The sequence below is a fragment of the Pterocles gutturalis genome, unplaced genomic scaffold, assembly GCF_000699245.1.
Source record: "Pterocles gutturalis isolate BGI_N339 unplaced genomic scaffold, ASM69924v1 scaffold12868, whole genome shotgun sequence".
Lineage (NCBI taxonomy): Eukaryota > Metazoa > Chordata > Aves > Pterocliformes > Pteroclidae > Pterocles > Pterocles gutturalis.
Window position 1 is genome coordinate 60,362 of NW_010118215.1, and position 18,953 is coordinate 79,314.

At 36.7% G+C, this 18,953-nt stretch overlaps 1 protein-coding gene across 2 annotated transcripts in view; it reads right to left on the minus strand.

Annotated features, from left to right (window-relative positions):
• The window catches only part of PPM1B (protein phosphatase, Mg2+/Mn2+ dependent, 1B), a 35,138-nt gene extending 16,186 nt beyond the window's left edge, over positions 1-18,952 (minus strand). Inside the window, exons 1-3 of one of the 2 annotated variants that reach the window (XM_010076113.1) lie at positions 18,901-18,952; positions 7,479-8,342; positions 5,490-5,607 (exon numbers count right to left, since the gene is read on the minus strand). In XM_010076113.1, coding sequence (XP_010074415.1) covers positions 5,490-5,607; positions 7,479-8,324 — 964 coding nt within the window. In that variant the 5' untranslated portion in view covers positions 8,325-8,342; positions 18,901-18,952. Of the gene's footprint in view, positions 1-5,489; positions 5,608-7,478; positions 8,343-11,471; positions 11,563-18,900 lie in introns of those variants that run through there. The other variant, XM_010076114.1, reaches the window with a different exon arrangement.
• Between the last annotated feature and the right edge of the window lies 1 nt (position 18,953).

The following is an 18,953-nucleotide window of genomic DNA, read 5'->3' on the forward strand; positions in this document are numbered from 1 at the left end:
TTTATGATTTGGGGGGCTAGGGTGTTTTGGTTTGGTTTTTAAACTGAGTGGCTGATACACCCTTTCAAATAAACTAAAACATATCAGAGAATTGAATTAACTTCTGTGCCCAGTTTTTCCATCCCTGTGACCAAACTTCAGATCTCTAAAAAACAGAGAAAAACAGAGAACAGAAAGTAGCATTTGAAAGTGGCAGTAAGAAAAGACCAAACCTAGCACAACTACTGTCCAACACCTGCATTACTTTGGAAATTAATCAATTAACTGAGTCAAAACAAGCACAGCTGTACTCACCATCACAAATTACTCAATCACAAGCTACTGACTACAACCTCGTAAAGTACTTCAGAATGCCCTTCAATGGGCAGCTTCGGAATGCAGTTTACACATTCTGTCAACCTCAAGACCCAAACTAGCAAAAGAGCTTTAGTATACAGTTCTTCCACTAGAAATCTCCACAAACTATCACTTGCAGAGTTTGTTGGGTTTTTTTTAAATAACCCTGTTAAAACAACAACTCTGTTTTGGTATTAAAACAATTCTGGAAAGATCTTACGGAACTACTAACTCAACTCATTGCACAAATACATGCAATCTCAGCATTCTACTCAGGAATGTATAAGAGACAGACTACAAATGTTACATGTTTAAGTATTAAACTGCTTTTGAACAGAGGTTTTTTTTTTTTTTAATGAACAAAAGCATGCCTCAAACAATGCCTCTCTCTCCAAGCCAATGCTTAAAATGCCCAAGCATAGCAGTGAAAAAACCTGTTGTTTAAAAGGTTGGATAGGTTAGTCTGGTCGGTTTGAAATTTAAGGTCCACATGACAACAGAAAAATATTCCTTATTGAACAGTGTGCATTCATTAAAAACAAATAATGCTGATCAAACTAAAATTGCTTCAGGAAGTCCCAAAGGATTTTATACTAAGTGCCAATGTTGCCTGGATTTAAATTAGTCACTTACTGAAAGATGAAAGTATCTAAGAGAACTCATAGCTTGTATTCTTGACAACATCTACATTTTTGCAGCTTAGTAGTTCTAAGACAAGCTGACTTTTTTCAGAATGTTTTTACTACAGGTAAAAACTGTTACTGGCTATCAACTAACTGCACATAACTTGTGAGCTGTTAATTCTTTAACAGATTAAAGAAACATTGTTGCACACAATAACTTAACATGAATAAAGTCCATTACTGGCCTCTTGAAAGGAACAGTCATCATCTAGTCCAGTATTTTAAACATTAGTAAATCTACAGATTCTCACTCCATACAATCACTTGCTGCAACTGAACATAGATTCTTGGAGTTAGCTGCCTAGTTTACCACATTCAGGGCCTCAATACATTAGAACTACAAATAAATTATAATTAATATACTTCCCTGAGTAAGACTATCCTAAGGTTAAACTATATTTAGAATACACCTAAAGAAACACAACTTCTGTATTTTGAAAATAACTAGAAGAGATTATCAAATCCATATTATCAACATAATTTATCTACTAGGCTGTTAAGTTTTCAGAATTAAAGGCAGTTTAGACCTCCCAAGCACAGCTCTTTTATGCACTGTTTAGCAGACTATATTTAGTCTAACGATGAATGTAAAATTGATTATGACAGTTGTCCTTACCTGATCAAAAAGATAGTCCCACCTTCCAAAACTTTTCCTTACTACTTTAACACTTGAGATCATACTCCTCCCTGCTCCCCTTTAAAATAAAGTTAAAAGTATTTCTGCTCACTACCTAAACCTTTACATCAGACTACTTTTTTAAAAGAATCCAACATCTTCCCAAACAATTCTCCCCATGCTGCTTTAGTGGTTTGAAACACTTTGCTAAAGCTTCTGTGTTATTTCTGAACTAATAATCCTCAAGGCATGAATGTAAGGTAAAAATTGCAGTCCAATAACTGCTTTTTTAAAAATTAAGGAGACTACATCAAAATGACAATTTCATAGAATTTATTATGAAAGCAAAAAATTTGTTAGAAAACAGGTAAACATTTCAAGTTCTTCTGAAGTTCGTTTCCTTTATTTTCTCCACTTCTGGACAGATTTTCCTCAAATACGCTCTCATTCCTTGCTAAATACTTGACATTTAAAGGCCTTGCACTCTGCCCAATTAGCAGAACACAGAATGACACACTGAACTCATGCAGGGAGAAAAAAAAACCAAAACCAACACCAACAAGAGCTGAAGCAACAGAAGTCCAAGCTTTGAAGCAATTTATTTACCTGGAGCACTTATGCTTAGCAATAATTTTCAGTTACATTGAGAATAGCTCTGAATCAGTTTAGACTACAAACTCTCCACTTGTTTTTGGTGTGTTCGGTATTTCTTACATATGACAGTAGAACTAAAATACATTTCTGCTAAGAAGATATTTTGATACGTTAAAGTAGTAACTCAATTATGCTACAACACTGGATTGTTACTAGCAAATAGTGTTTCCTACATGATTCTCAGTCAATCCAGCCACTCTGATCAGAAGTTATTTGATGGCTTTTCTATTAATCTTCTTAACATTCACTTCTGAAAGCAACAAATACACTGCAGTTCCATGCATTTTTCACTTATTTGCTAATGGAAAGAGAAGCCACCAAGAAGCTGGGAATACTGACTGGTAACCACAATGTGCATTCCTGACTGCTGTCAGTGAAGGTAACTGCTCCTGGCTCTCTCCCAGAGCCTATTAACAGCTCTGGTACTCAGACAAAGGAAGATAATAGGTATTTCTCTTAACTAGTGTCATCTAGGAAGCCTGGGATGCAAGCCAAGTTCTGAGAAACAGCCTAGAGTTAGCATTTGAAGTGACCATTAGCGCTCTCTAATCTCAACAGAAACTACGAATACGCATGCCATTTCAATTTAGATCCCATTTAAACATGAAGGAAAGACACCAAACACAACAGCAGTGCATTCAGAGATAACTTGTGTCGTAGCCTGAAAGCCTCTGCATATATATTTAAAAACTAAGGTCTGTTACATCAACTATCTAGATTATTGGGACACTGACACAAGCACAAAAAAATACTTCTAAATTTACCTCATTTGATTAAGAGTGCAATAAAAAGATACCTCGACAAAGAACATGAGTGATTTTCACAGCTGTTTCACACAAGTGAAAAATTAAATTATAAAATACCTATGTGCCACTTCTACCATTAAAATATGTTTGAGAATTTTTGATACTAAAGTGGCAAAACGAGCAGTTGGCCACAGCCACCGGGTTACAGTGGCAGTGTGCACATTTCCATGTCACCTGCATTTTACACTGAACTAGTGTTAAGAAAAGTTGTGAATGGTTAGCTGTGGGATTTTTGCTGTTGTACACTCTCAGAAGATTCTTGATCTCCTTGGATCTACAGATTATTTCTCATTTATACCTAGTGCTACTTATTTAGATATGAACTAGCTTCTAATAAAAGCACATCCAATCAGTCCTTTCAGTATCTATCTAAAAATCTAGTGGGTGTCTCAGATAGTCATATAAACCAAAACCAAAAAGAAAAACAGAAGTGGCATCTATCTTACATGTGATAGTGCTGAAGTCCTGTATTAGTAATTCTCCTTAAATAGTCATAAGAACAGAAATTAAGCATTTTACCTCTACAGATTATATACACCATGCTTGGGTGCCTGAAAAGTTTCTGGATCCACACTGAGAAAATTTGGTCAGTCACACCTTCTTTCATAAAAAATGCTCAGACTCAGGCAGTCAGTAGCCACAGCTGTCGTTTATGTGATTGAGACCCTGTTACAGCCTCAAGATGGTGGCTTCATGCCAGTTCTGACCTGCAAAGTCCCCAACATCTTGGCACCCAAATTTCAAATTACTTTTGTGGAACTCTGCTGAACAGTCCTGTAGACTGTCAATGTCACATTTTTCACTGTGAACACAGAAAAGTACCATCAGGACAACAATGCTATAGCATAAAGCTAAACCACTGGTCTCAGCACCTGGAAGAAATACATCTAAGGCTACAGGACTCATTATCCATTTACAAAAGGACCATACCTCTTCATGAAGCACAGTTAAACTTTGAACTAGTTATCAGACTATTCTAGTCCAGGTCTGAAACAAGTCAAGAAAGGTTACAAGTTCTCAGACAGCTTTTTCTTCAGTAAACCCTTTACTTCCTTGAATACTGTCACTATAACTGATAGCTCCAAGAAATCGGTTAATAAACTGCATCACCATAAGTGGGTGACAGTGCTTCTGATCTCTTTTGAGGAGATTACAGAAGTTTAAAGAATAACAACAAGAAGACTTGCAAAACCTCTGATGACTGCTCCTCTCTAAGGATGCTACTTCACAGTATCATCCTAGCAACTTTTGTAACAGCAAGACAAACTGTTCCACGAACTCAGCTATTTTCATGCCTGGGTTGCTTCTGCAAAAACCTGTGCCAACATGAGAACCTTATGAAAAAGGCAAACTCTCAATATCAGCCCTGAACTTCAGTCAATTCTGAGCTGTACCTGAATCACTAGAATCATTCAGATGACTGAAGAGACCAGGACGCCACTACATATAACTGTCGTCAGACCTTAGAACAGCCTTCAGTAGTGATAAAAGATTTTTATCTAGAAACAACTTTTTATCTAGAAACAACAATTTGTTTCAAACTAGAAACAACAGTTTGAAAGCTTGCTTCAAATGTCAGTTTTTCTGACATTAAGAATGCTTCAGAAAAGCAATAAATATGCAAGTGCAAGTCTTTCATTCTTAGTCAAGACAACTTTCCTTTCACTGCTTCTGCTTACAGGAAAAAGTTGCAGTCAGCCTTTTGGATAAGTGAGTTATAAAATCAGTGATGAAATGAAAATTGGTTAGGAATTAAGTTTAGTCCTCCATGAAAGTTCTAGATTATTATACCTTTTTTATTCACACTACACAGACACTTGGTAAGCATTCCGAATCCAAAGGATGATTTAAGACTCTTGTATTCAGAGGTATTTTGATCATTTATACTCAAGTTTTCATGAAAGTACATTTAGAAAAGTTGTCAGTGTGAAAAATAACTCACAGCTGTGTTAAATACAAGTAGTTAAAAAAGCCTGGATAACCAGATAATTTGTCCCTTCATGAAAACATGATACAGCTTTTTCTTTTTGTCAAAAACTTTCACAAAAAAGGGAGCAAGTATCACAAGTATCCCTTTTAATGATATTTTAGAAGCAAGACATTAACAATATCACAATTTATTTAGCTGATATAACACTCTGCAAGGTCAGCGGTTGCATATCGACCTGTAAAGACAGACGTAAAAGCTAAAGCTCACACTAGTAAAATGCTTGCAGAATACCAAGATGAACTAACCACATGGCTTAAAATGTTTTCCTGGCACAAAAAAATTCAGAGTTATAAACAGGTCTGAATTTGACCCAGCATATAGTGGCATTATAGCTTTCAGGGTTTTTGTTTTCACGCTCAAGGAAGTTACGACAGCATTTCTAAAGAACGAAACTAGTTTCTTACCTTCAACCCGTGATTCCAAGTACTTATCCAACTCCGCATCTTTTTTCACTGCTTCATCTGAAACCTTAGGAGCATTTGAAAAACAAACTAGTACGATACTCATGTTATCACGACTCCCCTATATGACAAAGAAAAAAAGAAGAGTCGGTATCTTTAGTCTTATTTTTCATTTTTCTATTCTAGTCGCATTATTACTTGTTCCAAATCCAGTACTAAAAACATACCTGGGAAAAAAACCTTTGCAATAAAACTGTATTTTGATTAATAAGAATCTCTAAGTTTCTGAACTAAATTAGTTGCTAGAATTAATTTTGCTGATTTTTATTTTACATTCTCAATCTTAAAAGTTTAAAATATCTAATGGACTTAATTACATGTCAGTTGTTTAAAAATAATATAAAGAAAACAGGTCAGAAATTAGACAGTTATTTAACACTACTTAAGCCATGTTAAAAAACAACTCGTTGCAAAGTGAAATGCAGACTACTTATCCTAGACTAGCAGAACAGCTAGCTCAAGCTGCTAATTTATTTCAGTTTGAAAGCATTCATGTGGGACATTACATTCATTACAAGTCTGTTCATCAGAACACACCTGAGTCATACATAGCAACTTGAAGAAAATAAAAACAAAATATGCATTCATCAGTATGGCCAAGCCGACCTTACAGCCTATCACATCAGCCAACAGCTTTCAGATACTAACTTTAATGCCAGTTCTTCACTAGTAAGCTCTGATACTTCTGATATTTAATTTTCTAAATTTTCATCCATAGTCAAATTTTAAAACACAACGTTTAAGTCTCTTACAAGAAGATACAGAAAAAACATAATTTAAACTCCTGGTTTGAAATCAATCTTTTCTTTTTTTTTCAGTAGAAATTTAAGTGCCATTAGTCACTACATATTGTTTCTGTGTAAACCCAACCTACTAGCTAGTTCCTATCATCTACCACAACTCCTGAAGAAATTAAGTAGGAATCTGACTTTAGAATAGATTCTTTCAGAAGTACTCAGGAGTTATTCTATGTTCCCTTTCATACCAAGCATATGGAGATACCCATCTTCTACAGCAGTTTATATTATGTGGTACAATTCACATCCTGAAGACAGAGAACAACATTCCAGTATCGTTACATACTGCAGAGATGAAGGATCTGACTTTTTAAAAACATGAGGTCAGGGCTCACTTTTATTGAAAAGTATACTAGAGCGACCAGCCTTCAAGTGCTTGGTCAGAAAAGCCATGGCATTTAAACCAATCATACAACACATGATATATGCTGGAATATAATCCTATTTCTGAAACAAAAAATTACCTATCCTTTATTAGAACTGTGAATTTTAATATTTTCCTCAAAACTGCATGTTTGGTTCGTGGCCTAATGCAGGAACTCTACTGGCACTAGTAGGAGTTACCCTTCTCAGGGAAAGCTAGAAATGGTATACCTATGAAACATTTGTTTACCAACCTGTAGTTGCTCTGAACAAACTCCAAATTTGAGGAGTACAAGCAAGCTCAAATGAAAAAGTAGTGCTTCTCCATCTAAGCAATAACAATGAGCTGACAACAGCACTCAGGTGACAGACAAACCATACCTTGAAGAGGAGATGGTGCAAACACTGGTTTTATGTAAAGGATACAAACACTGCCCAACTTGAAAGAACAAAATAAAACCCCACCAAAATATCTTGCACAGAATTTATTAATTCTAAAAATTTTCTATTTGGAAACAAAGTTTAGAGCTGGAACTATACGTAAGCATTACTTGAGAAAATAATAAAACTATTTTTGCAATCGCTATCACCTCCTGAGGGACAAAGGATAAAGCTGTATATTCTTCAGCAAGGATACACAGTCAAATGGGTACAGAAGTTTGAGGGAAGGAAGAGGGAGAAGGGGAAGAGTAGGCCAGGAACTGCTGTTAACACCGTACCCATCTAAACAGAGGATCATTTTAGAACAGCTGTCTGGTGAAAAGTTACATACCTTATGTAAACAAGTGTCCACTACCCAATTGCACACTTTTTCCAGGTCATCTGACACTTCAAGTCTAGACTTAACAAATTCACAGAGCTCTTCATTGCTCATTACATCCCAGATTCCGTCACAAGCCAAGATAATAAATTCATCTTCTTCTGCCCTCAATATTTCACAAACCTCAGGCTCTGGAGAAACAAGTTGTTCTGTAGGGCCTTTACCATCAACGCATTTGTAGTCATAGTCCCCCAGAGCTCGAGAAACTGCCAATGAACCATTAACACGCTGAATCATTACACTGCCTCCTGCATTCTGGATTCGCTCTTTCTCCCTTGGGTTGCAAGGTTTGTGATCCTGTGTTGAAAAACAGACTTGTCCATTCCTATAGAGAACAGCACGTGAATCACCACAATTGATAAAGTATACATGCTCAGGTGAAATCATAACTCCCACTGCTGTTGAGCCACTTCTGTCCATTCCATTTCTGAGGTCTGAGAAATTGCGCATATACTCATCAATTTTCAAAAAGCCAGTTCTGATTCCACTCTTGACATTTTCCACTGAAGGTTCAAGAGCAGATCCAGGTTTTTCTGTTGCCCTAAAGTCTTCATTGTTAGTGATGTGTTCTAGTAAGTGCGTGGAGCAATAATTTGCAACACGAGATCCCGCGTGACCATCATAGACAGCGAAAAAGGACCAGTCCTCTAAGCCATGGGGAATACCTACAACAGCTGTGTGAGCATCTTCCATTTCCACTCTCCATCCCTGCATACTGCTGAGGCCGTAACGCAAGCCATTCCCTGCACCATGAGCATTATGTTTTTCAGTTTTTGGTTTATCCAAAAATGCACCCATGTTTATGCAATATTGAATCTGGAAAACAGAGAAGAAAAGTCTTATTTATAAAACCACCACTGCATATAAGCTTTTTTCTCCCCTTCCTGTGTTTCTTCTTTATAAAACAAGTGACAAAGCATGCACGAGTGCAGAAGTTAACTACTACAATGGGGGGAGAGGGAAGTCATTAATAAATTACATGAATGACGTGTGAACTTACAGACCCCTGGTTGCATTTTTGATGTGGAGTTGTGTCTTTTAAAGAGCTACTCCATCAAAATTAAAGCCTCTCCATATGAAGGCAGAGTAGTTCACATACCTTTGCAGTCTTGCCAATTTTGTCATTTTCTGCATAAACTAATTCATGCTGGAAAAATAACAGCCAGATGATTCCTATTTTCTTTCCAGCTTTATTGGGGCATGAAGAAAAGCTATACTTCATAAATAAGAATGACTGGTCTCACTAGCTTTGCATGTACTCTGCTACTTCTGTATTCTCGTAAAGCGTGGCAAAAGTGACAATAGGGGAATGTAGACCATCTGCCAAAGGAAACAAGGTGGCAAACCCCACTTTGATCCAGCAAAATTTCTCACAGGGTTTTCTTAACAAGTTATACTTAGTCTTTTGTAAAACAACATTTCAATTTTTAGCACACCTAAAAGACTGTCATGTGTTCACATGTGATTTTAAGTTCAAAGATATATTGATCTTGATTTTAAGCCAGTTACAAGAGATATGAGCTATCTAAGGGAAGAAAATAATCCACAGAAAGTCAGAAGTTCTTTAATATCTGGAGATGTACTTCAAAACACATGAGAAAGAACCATCTCCAGAGAGGACACTTGCAGGTAAAATATGAGCAATCTGCACTGAAGCTTTAGAGGACTTCGGACTTCCTTTCCTGTACTAGACTAACCTTCCACTTTACAAAGTCAGCAGAGAATCCACAGATCCCACACTACTTTTCTGAGAACTTCAGAAAGTCAAATACCACCACCTCTAATCATGCTAAATATGACTGGCCCATGAAACCGTTAATGACTGGATGTGAAAATTATAGCAACCTTCATCCAAAAAAGAATTTGAGAGAATTCTGCCATGACTGATCCTGAGCAGTCGGTCACTAGGTCTCTGACACACTAGTACCCACCAAACCGGCAGTCATGATAATCTAATTCTTGTTTAAGAATTTGTTACCAGTTCAGAAGAGGTTAAGAAATCCTTACTTCTGCCATTCCCCTCATCTAAACACATTTTCACTTACTCTGACAGGAGAGAGAAAAAGAACAGTATTATGCAATGAAGAAAAGATTACAGTTAGATTCTGCACCCCACCTCCCTTTTTAGAGTAAACTTTAGGACTTTCCTCCAGATAATCCAAACTTCTGCTACAGTGACCTCCATGAAGTGCTGAGGATCTCCAACATTCCACAGATCCCAAAAGTTTGCTCTCACCAGATATGCATCTTCTGAAATTTATCTCCCACTCTTACTTTAATACAGATTTAGACAAACTTCCCTGAATATTGCAGCAACTCCTTATCTCGTTTACTTTTTAGTCTAGTTTTACTGTCTGTCTTAATTCAGGTTTAATGACCTCTGATTCAGGTGCTACTAATGTTATGCAAAAGGAGCAAAAAGGAGCAATGTGGTTCTGTAAGAGACCGAAAATCATATAACTTGATGTACTTTTTCTTTAAAAAAAAAAGGTAGAGAGAAAGCACCAGTCAAATCAACGAAGAAATGCCAAAATTTAAACAGCTCTTACTCTTCAAGTACTATGCCATGTGCTAATTACAAGTCTTCAAATTATCTGTTCTGACATGGAATAAAAAACTAATGAGACTCAAGGTTTAGAAAGATTTGCTAGAGAAGATTATTTCTTAAACATTCAGTTAGAAACTGGGGTTTTGCATGCACAGTATAAATGCTAACACTTTGCAATTACCCCTTCTATTTTGGCTTTGAGATACTACCACAATTTTTGATAATTTCTCATTTATTAGGGAACTTCACACTCACATAACCATTAGTTGTCTCTATGTACCAATCTTTGGCTATCAAGAAGCCTAATGTTGTAACACAAGTCTTGTACTCAGTAAATTGTCTTAAGTAGCCATTAAAAAAGAAAAGGAATTGTGTGGCATCAAAGAAAGCGTCCCGAGTCTTTTATGCTCTGCAAAATGGACATTCCATGTATGAGGTACGCATCCTCAGATGCAGAATCTACAGTAAAACCAAATTAAGAGAACATACTCAAAGGTTGCTGCCAATTTGATTTTACTCCATCTAAACACAAAAAAATAATCCTCAAACTGGATTTTACAAAGCAAAATCACAAGTATAAATTTCACAGATAACGGCACCACTATTACACAAAAGGCAAGTTACAGAATGACTTAAAACCTGCATCAAATGTTCTCAAAATACTTTCTGTATTTTAACAAATTGAAAAGTCATTAAGCCCTTTCAAACACCAACTACCCATTCTAAACTTTACTCACCTTCCCAATCAGTTCAATTTTATGATATTATCTAAAGCATTTCATGCACAAGAAACCACAAACATTATCTTTATTCTTTATCTCTGTAGTCACCATCTACTAGCCTCTAATTTATTACCTAGGATAGTAAACATTAAGATAAAATGACTACACAACCTTATGTTATGCATTGTAAGCTTCATACTGTATGCAATTTGCAAGCAGTAAGTTACATTCTGCTCATAATTATTTGCATCATAACTTTTCCTTCTTTATCTGAAAAGAATATTTGCAACACTGTGAATCAGGGGAAGCAACACACAGCAAAGATGAGGTACTCATTACTTTGAGATACACAGCCAAAACGTTTTTCACAACCCTTTCTCTTGAAAGATCTGATTTTGCTTTGAAAAACACAAACAAGAAAGAATCAGTGTCAAACGGTGTCATAAAAAAGCAAAGCAAAGAAAAGCAGTGCTACACACCACCACAAACAAGTGCTCTTAATGCTCTCAGCAACTCATGTTCTCAGTTAAGAGCTGAACAAGTTCCACATAGTTTAATACTTCAATTAACATCAGTAAAGGAGATTTGTGCAAGGATTTTAATAGCTGATGACCACTCATTCACAAGTTACTCACAATGTAAAACCACTTTAAAAGCACAGAGAAACATTCTTACCAGTAAAACGTAATACACGACTGAAATGCTGCCCAAATGACGGAAGTCCTTCAACACTTCAGACCTTGTATGAGATTCCTTTAATTATGTCCTTATGTTCTTAAAAATCAAAAGTGTGGAAGAAATTATATGACTAAGGAAAAAGATCAAAACCTATCTAAATGCAAAAGCCTGTGAGCTCATTATTGAGTGTTGCATTTTATAAATCTAAAATTAAAAAAAACAAACCAAACAATTTAAGAAAACAACCAAAAGCATGTTCCACATCTTAGCTTTACCTATTTCATAAGTAGCTTCACTTACAGCACAGGAAGAATGAGAAACTTGAAAGGAAGATTATACTATTCAAGATTATAGTCTTGGTATTCTAAATACCCTATTTAATACTACAAATCTTTAATAAAAGATGCAGAGATGTACTTAAAATCAGTAGGAAAACAGTAAATTTAGGAATAAGCTTATGGCTGGTCCTAATAAAGACACCAACTACGTAGAAGAAGATATCTTTCTATCATTGTGTGTATTATGTAGGTTATACAAGGCAGCAACTCGTTTGAAGACAAGCTGAAAAAGTCAAGCCATTTCAATGGGCATGTAAGAAACAGCAATTTCACTGACTCACTGAAACTCGGGTTTTCAACCAAAATTTTTCACAGTAACAACAACTTTTACCATGTTAAAGGTACTAGTAAGTTACAGAGAACAACAAGCAAATGACATGGCATACAGGTGACTACAATATATTCCTACCAGGTGTTATGCACAAATGCAATTTGAACTTCCTATCTACAGTGTCAACACACACAACTATCTCTAGCCATAGATTTGTCTGTGTATTTACCTATGTACGAATTAGTCAAATAAATCAGAGATATTCTAATGAAATTTGTGGTATCATACCATTAGCAAAGCAGCTTTAAAATAAAAACAAACCACAAAAAAGCCCAAACAAAACACAAGAAAAAAACCACAACAAAAAAAACCCACTAGCTGTATTCTCCAAAATGAAAGGTTACAAAAGAAAACAGTTCCACTGAAAAAACAGGACCCTGGTACTCACATGTAGTTTTGTCCCTCTTTTAACATCTCAGGATAGATCAGTAAACAAACTCGAGCATATAAAAATGGGACTCAGCCAAACTGACCTGCAAAAATCCTACAGAAGGCAAAGCCTATCATAGGTCTAACCTGGTGTTTCCATCTCTTATTTTAAGCATACTAGGCTAGATACAAGCCGATCTTGACATAAGCACCTAGATAATGTTTCAGTCAGGTGAAAATTCACAAACTACAGAACCACAGAACGATTCATGTTGGAAGACACCTCTAGAGCTTATCTAGTGCAAACCCCTATTCAGTCAATATGACATCCAACACCAGAGACGGCTCAGGCTGTTCAGATCCTTGTCAAGTTTTGAACATCTCAAAGGACAGAGATTCCATAGCCTCTGAGCAACCAGTTCATGTCAGATCACATTCATAATGAAAACAGAACACTCACGAGAGTAACTTGTGTCCTTTGCCTCTTTCATTACACACCTCTAGGAAGAGCACTACTTACTCTATACCCTCCACGTAATTGGAAGACAGCAACTGGATCCACCCCTTGGCCTGAGAAAATAAGTTAACTTCCTTCTGCTGAAAATATTTACCCCACATAAGATCATTAGCTGAAGCTTTCAAGATCTGCAAGACTGAAATTCGCAAAATTTCCTTGGAAAGGGAAAAGGCCATAGTTCTCATCGACACTACATGGACTATTCTATGAAACAGTATATATTCTTCAGATCAAGAATGGGGGCCTAGGAGTCCCTTCTTCCAGTAGCCTTTCCATCTCTGGGAAAAAGAAAAAAATAACAATTATAATTAAAAATCAATCACCTGGTAAGTGCCAATAATTACCAAGGCTCAAACGCTTTTGGAAGGCCTTTAGAGGAAGAAAGTACTTGCCTTTCCGCCTCTCTGGCAACAGAAGAAACTGAATCTAAGCAATATGCTGCTAAGGCAGCAGCTCTAGCTATCACTCTACTGTACATCATTCACCTCTAGTTTTAAATCAATAGCTAAGCCATCTCCAAGAGAGTTCAGGGCTGTGAGTTTCTAACAAAAGTTGACATCCCTTTCCCAGGACAAAAACCTAACCCAAGGCTTACTTCTCCTAAGTCCTAACACATATTCTTCTCTGATGTTTCCTACCTGATACAAATCCTACATGAGGTCCTTATCTCATATACAGGGAATATAAGCAATAATCCAGTCTCAGGAAACCAAAGACATCTACCCTTCTGAAGTATGGAAGACAAAAGCCACATCCTCTGACATGCAAGAAATATTGGTTAAGTATCCTTTTAAATACACAGTGAATACTGCCTTTGGTATTAGATCAGTCATAAAGAGTCTTAAAATCAGGTCTGTGTCTAAGTTTGAATTCCTCTGTTTCAAAGAACAACCATACCCACTGATTTTCTCCCAACATCTACCCATACAGTGGCAAATAGTTCTTGCTTACTTACAGATATCCATGATTTTCTACTACATCAGGAAGGGGAAACAGGCAGCTGCTTTAATGAAAAGCATGCTCCTTTCCATAAAGTTCTATATTTAACAGGAAGAAATATTTACTCGCTGGTTTTCATGAAGACGGCCAAAAAGTAGTTAGATTACAAAGGTCTAAAAGCCATAATCAAAGCTTTTGTCGATACTACAAAATAATTTTTAGATCACGTGTCAGTTTCAAAAAGAACATCAAAACTAGACCAGTATCTCAATGGCCCACAGTTGCAAAGGTAATAGCATATCTTTTCATATAACGAGAATGGTCCAACTTCAATCTTTTGGGTTTAGGTCATAAAAGTATACTGCAAAATGTCTCTTCCTCAGAAGGATTCACTCAACAGGCCAGTCATTTTTAATAAGTCAGTGCTGTGGAAAAGATACAGTGCCAGAGTTTCCTGTTACAAAACACATGTGCTTCTGCTATAAAAAAAGAATGACGTTTTAGCAGAGAAAATGCTGCACTAGATATTAAAGATGTAAGTGACAAATAAATAATGAAAATATCTGTGACAAACAATTCCAAAGCTTACTGAAAGTGCAGGAAGAAATCATTTTCACGGGTTAAGTAAGAAATTAAAACTTAGCTTTGGTAGAAAGCTCCTCTGTCTCTGTTTCCATCTTATACTGTCTCTCTCTAGCATGTATGTATGTGCACAAACACACTGTCCACACTACATGCGTTCACACACGCTGTAGATAGTTTTGACATTCATAAAGATTTCCTGTACTCTTCAATTTACACAAAAGAGTGACAGAATATTGTAAGTAATCTTTTACTAATCCTGTGTTCACATACAATATACTATCATTAAACTATCACGATAGTTACATTATACTACCTATTTATACTATATGTATACAAAATACAAGTTCATCTGATGAGTGAAGCCAGCTTTAAAGATCCTTATTTCTGATACCAGAAAACTTGGGATCGCTTTTGACTTAGTGACCTTAAAACACTGGCACTACATAAATTTACATTAGGTAAATAGTCATTGCATTTTCGAGCAAGAGCTCTACTTGAAGCTTGGCTGTAACAGCTACTCTAACTACGTAGCTGCAAGTACTGTCAGAGTCAAACAGCAGTTATTGGAATCTAAGAATGAGATCGGAATATTTTACTTTCACTTAAAAATGAACTACATAAAAGGGCAGTAATTACCATTCATGTCCACTTGCTATGGGGTTTCTTTGTTTGGAGGGGTTTTTTTGTTTGTTTTTCAATAATCTGTGGCCATGGGAGTCACCATCAGGAAGGATCTCAGCTGATCAAAGATACTGACACAAAAAAATGTATCAGTATAAGCCTTTAATATAGAGCCTCCTATCAAGAACTTTTCCTGACAGGATGACATGAAAGAAGCCCAATAGGCTTTTAAACAAGGAATTTCAAAAATTTTGCAAGTTATCCCTGTCACCAGGTAGAATATACATGTGTAGGAGCTACAGCTGTAACTTTGAAATTAATTTCTGCATCTTTATTGTTACAACAGCTGGGGGACAAGAACCAGTAACAAAACCAAACAAAGCACACAGCACCCTCCCACCACACTACTTTTAAATGAGGAAGTTAAAAAGGAGATGAAGATTTGAGAATGTGTTTCAGCTACTTTAAACTGGTCTGAAGGCACAAAGTGATCACAGGTATAATTTAACATTCAATTTAATATTCTGCTTTCTTGCACCTTATTAAAACATGGATGTAACTAGGTAACCGCCGATCTTCAAGTTCAGCTTTGTGCCAACTGTATCTCTCATGGATGAGTTGCACACTTCTATACTGTGGCTTCTTATTTTTCTGGAATGCAGTTTGGTTGGTGCAAAGATCATACCTCAGATATTCAAGATGAACTTCACAGAAAACTTGACAGGGGACTTTGAATCTAGCTTTGCAATCACAGCATGTAGTACAAAGCCATCAGTGCCCAGGCTGATGCATTTTTACAGTCACCAAGCCTTTATCATGCATCTTCACCTTTACGTAAGCTGCAAAAGTCAACTTCACGCAGTTTTATGGCCAAATGAAAGCTTAAAAAAAACCAAACTGCAGTGTTCTTCCTAGTTAGCTACACATAATTCTGTGCTTGGCAGTGTGACTTCTGACAGCAAAAGGCCTTAGTTCACTTTGGCACCACTGCTAGGGACTTGCTGAAGAAGAGGAATCCAGTGTCGTTCCCAGTAAGAATGACAATCTCTTCATTAATGTCACCCATCTTAGTTTTCCAGGTAACAACTTCAGGTTTGCTCTACCAAGATTTCCTCCAAACACTAGGAAGTCTGTGAAATTCAATCCCCTGGGTTATCTACAAACACTATCTGAGCTACAGATTAACCATCCAAAAAGTGATATCTAAGATACATAAATACCCAGGCAGGTTCACCAAGTACAACAACATTGGGCCGAGACAGTGCAAAGCAGAGTACTGCTTCTAGCACCTCCATGGGAACAGAATCAAGGCTCAAGACTGCAGGAGCCTAGGCAGCTCTCTGTAAGCCAGTATTCATGCTCTCATACCATTTTCCTGAAGTGAGAGTCTGGTGCACTGGCACCCAAGTGAAACGGGCCTACTTGGTTAAACCGGCTATTACCTACAGAGGCTTATTAACCCTGAAGTCACATTTTGTCCTTAACTCAAACTCTGCAATGAGGTGTGGCTTTATTACACCACCCAGAATACAGCAGTGTACTCCTGTTTATCCTTACTGGCCATACTATGACAAGATGTATAAAGCCATGATATCAACTGAAATTCCTTTTGTTTTCCTGTATCCACTCGCACTTCCTATAGCCAACAAGCATGTTCTCACTTCTTTACTGGGCTATTCAAAACGGATGCACATGTGGCGTTTAGACACTAACACGCAATAATTCCGCCCTAATAAAGTTTATAGTTATTTCTATAATTTTTTTTGTTCTCTAAATTCAATAAGAGATCAACTATTCTGAGTTAAACTTAGTTTGCTTCTTCTCAGTTATCAATCTAACCACCCCCAGCCACATTTTTATTAAAGAAATAGCAACTCAGATTTTGAAGACAGAGAGCCAATGTTTAGCCAATACACTATTGGTATTAAAATTGAAGATTTTTTTTACTCATTAGCATGAAGCAGTATGTCACTAAAAATGAGTTATCCCTTATTCTAAATTTAGGCATTTGAGGCAACTTTTCTTACCTTTTTCAATGCTTGTTTACCAAAAGCTTCAGATGCATTTTTGTGAGAATAGGGCAGCAATGAATCATCAATTTATATCACCAATGAACTGTTCCTAAATAGGTCTGAAAGACTAGAATAAGTGTTCTGAGGCAGGTCTGCAGAACCACAGTAAAACACTAAGCCATTTATTTACATAATTGAGGGGTGACATGTTGATTCCCACAGAAATCTGAGGAAGTCAGACACAAGGGTTGGGCTAGATGAGTGCTAGAGGTCCATTCCAACATAAATTAGTCTATGACTTGCACAGTATAAGAAGAGTTGCACCTGTTGTCAACCTGCTACATCACTGCAAATTAAGAACTAAAATTCAATCAAGTAACTGTAACAAAAAAAAGCAAACCCCAAAACAAACAGAAACCACATTTAAACCCTTCTTTCATTGTAGCAGCGGAATAATAAATGCCATCTCCTCAGCACAAACCTGCCACTGGCCTACGTATCATCCAAGTTCAGAGAAAGACATGTTAGACTGCTTGATACAAACAGTCCAGACTCTTGTCCAGCCACTATTGACAAGTGCAACTCTTCCTGTCAAAGACACCAAATGTGAAATCAAGTCTGAAAGGCCTTAACTTGATCACGATCGTGCAAATTCAGGGTATGCAATAAAGCTATTTCATGGATTGTCTTCAGAACACATATTCCCTTTTTAAAACCAGAAAGAAATTATTCAGAAATACATACACCAAAATATGTGATCTCTATGACAGGTATTTGTGGTGGTGGTGTGGTGGGTTTTTTCTAATTAACATTGTTTTGTAGCATTGAATTTATCTTTTTTTAAAAGAAGTCAAAGAACGTTGACTTTTAGTTCCCTATACGCAGGACTAGAGGATAGTCATTGAGTAGTGGGTCAAGAGTTATCTCCATCATTGTCAGATAAAGTTATGATACAAAACCAGCAGACAAAACATCTTCACTGTCCTGGAAGAAGACATCAACCTTTACCCTTGATAAGGTGATTCAAGAGTTGAAGCTACAGTGGACTTGTGGAACAGGCTGCCCAGAGAGGTTGTCGAGTCTCCTTCTCTGGAGACATTCAAAGCCCACCTGGATGAGTTCCTGTGTGATCTGATCTAGATGTTCCTGCTCCGGCAGGGGGATTGGACTAGATGATCTTTCGAGGTCCCTTCCAATCTCTAACATTCTGTGATTCTGTGATTTAGAGGCTTTCTGTAACTGATTAAAACAGGTAACTTAAGCATTACTGCTGCTATTAGCACAATTACGGAAATATAGACCTCGGGGGGAAAAAGCCACACTCAGACAGTAAGATGATCTCAGCACAGTGGCAAAACACTTAATGACTTTTACTAACTGACACTGTACAGTCTTTTGTGTGAGAAAATACCTGCCTCAAAGTCTGGGGCAGTATACATTTAGGTGTTGAAAACTTACTTTTTTTTTTCCATTTATCACCAGTGCTTTGTACTATAGCAGAGAGAAGCTATATGTTAAGTTAGATTTCCTCTGTATTAGCAAATTAAGCAAAATTCAAATACATTTAAAGAAGAAAAAGTACAGGTTTTTATCCAATCTGTTCTGAAATTTCTGTTGAATTCTTGGTCAACTACAAACTGCAAATTAAAACTGAGTCAAAGTAAAAACGACTATGCATTCCCATAAAATTCCAAGTGGGAGAATATGTTCTTACCTGTAATTGCAACCTCGTCAAGGTTCTAGTTCAGTGCTGAAAGAATTAGTTTA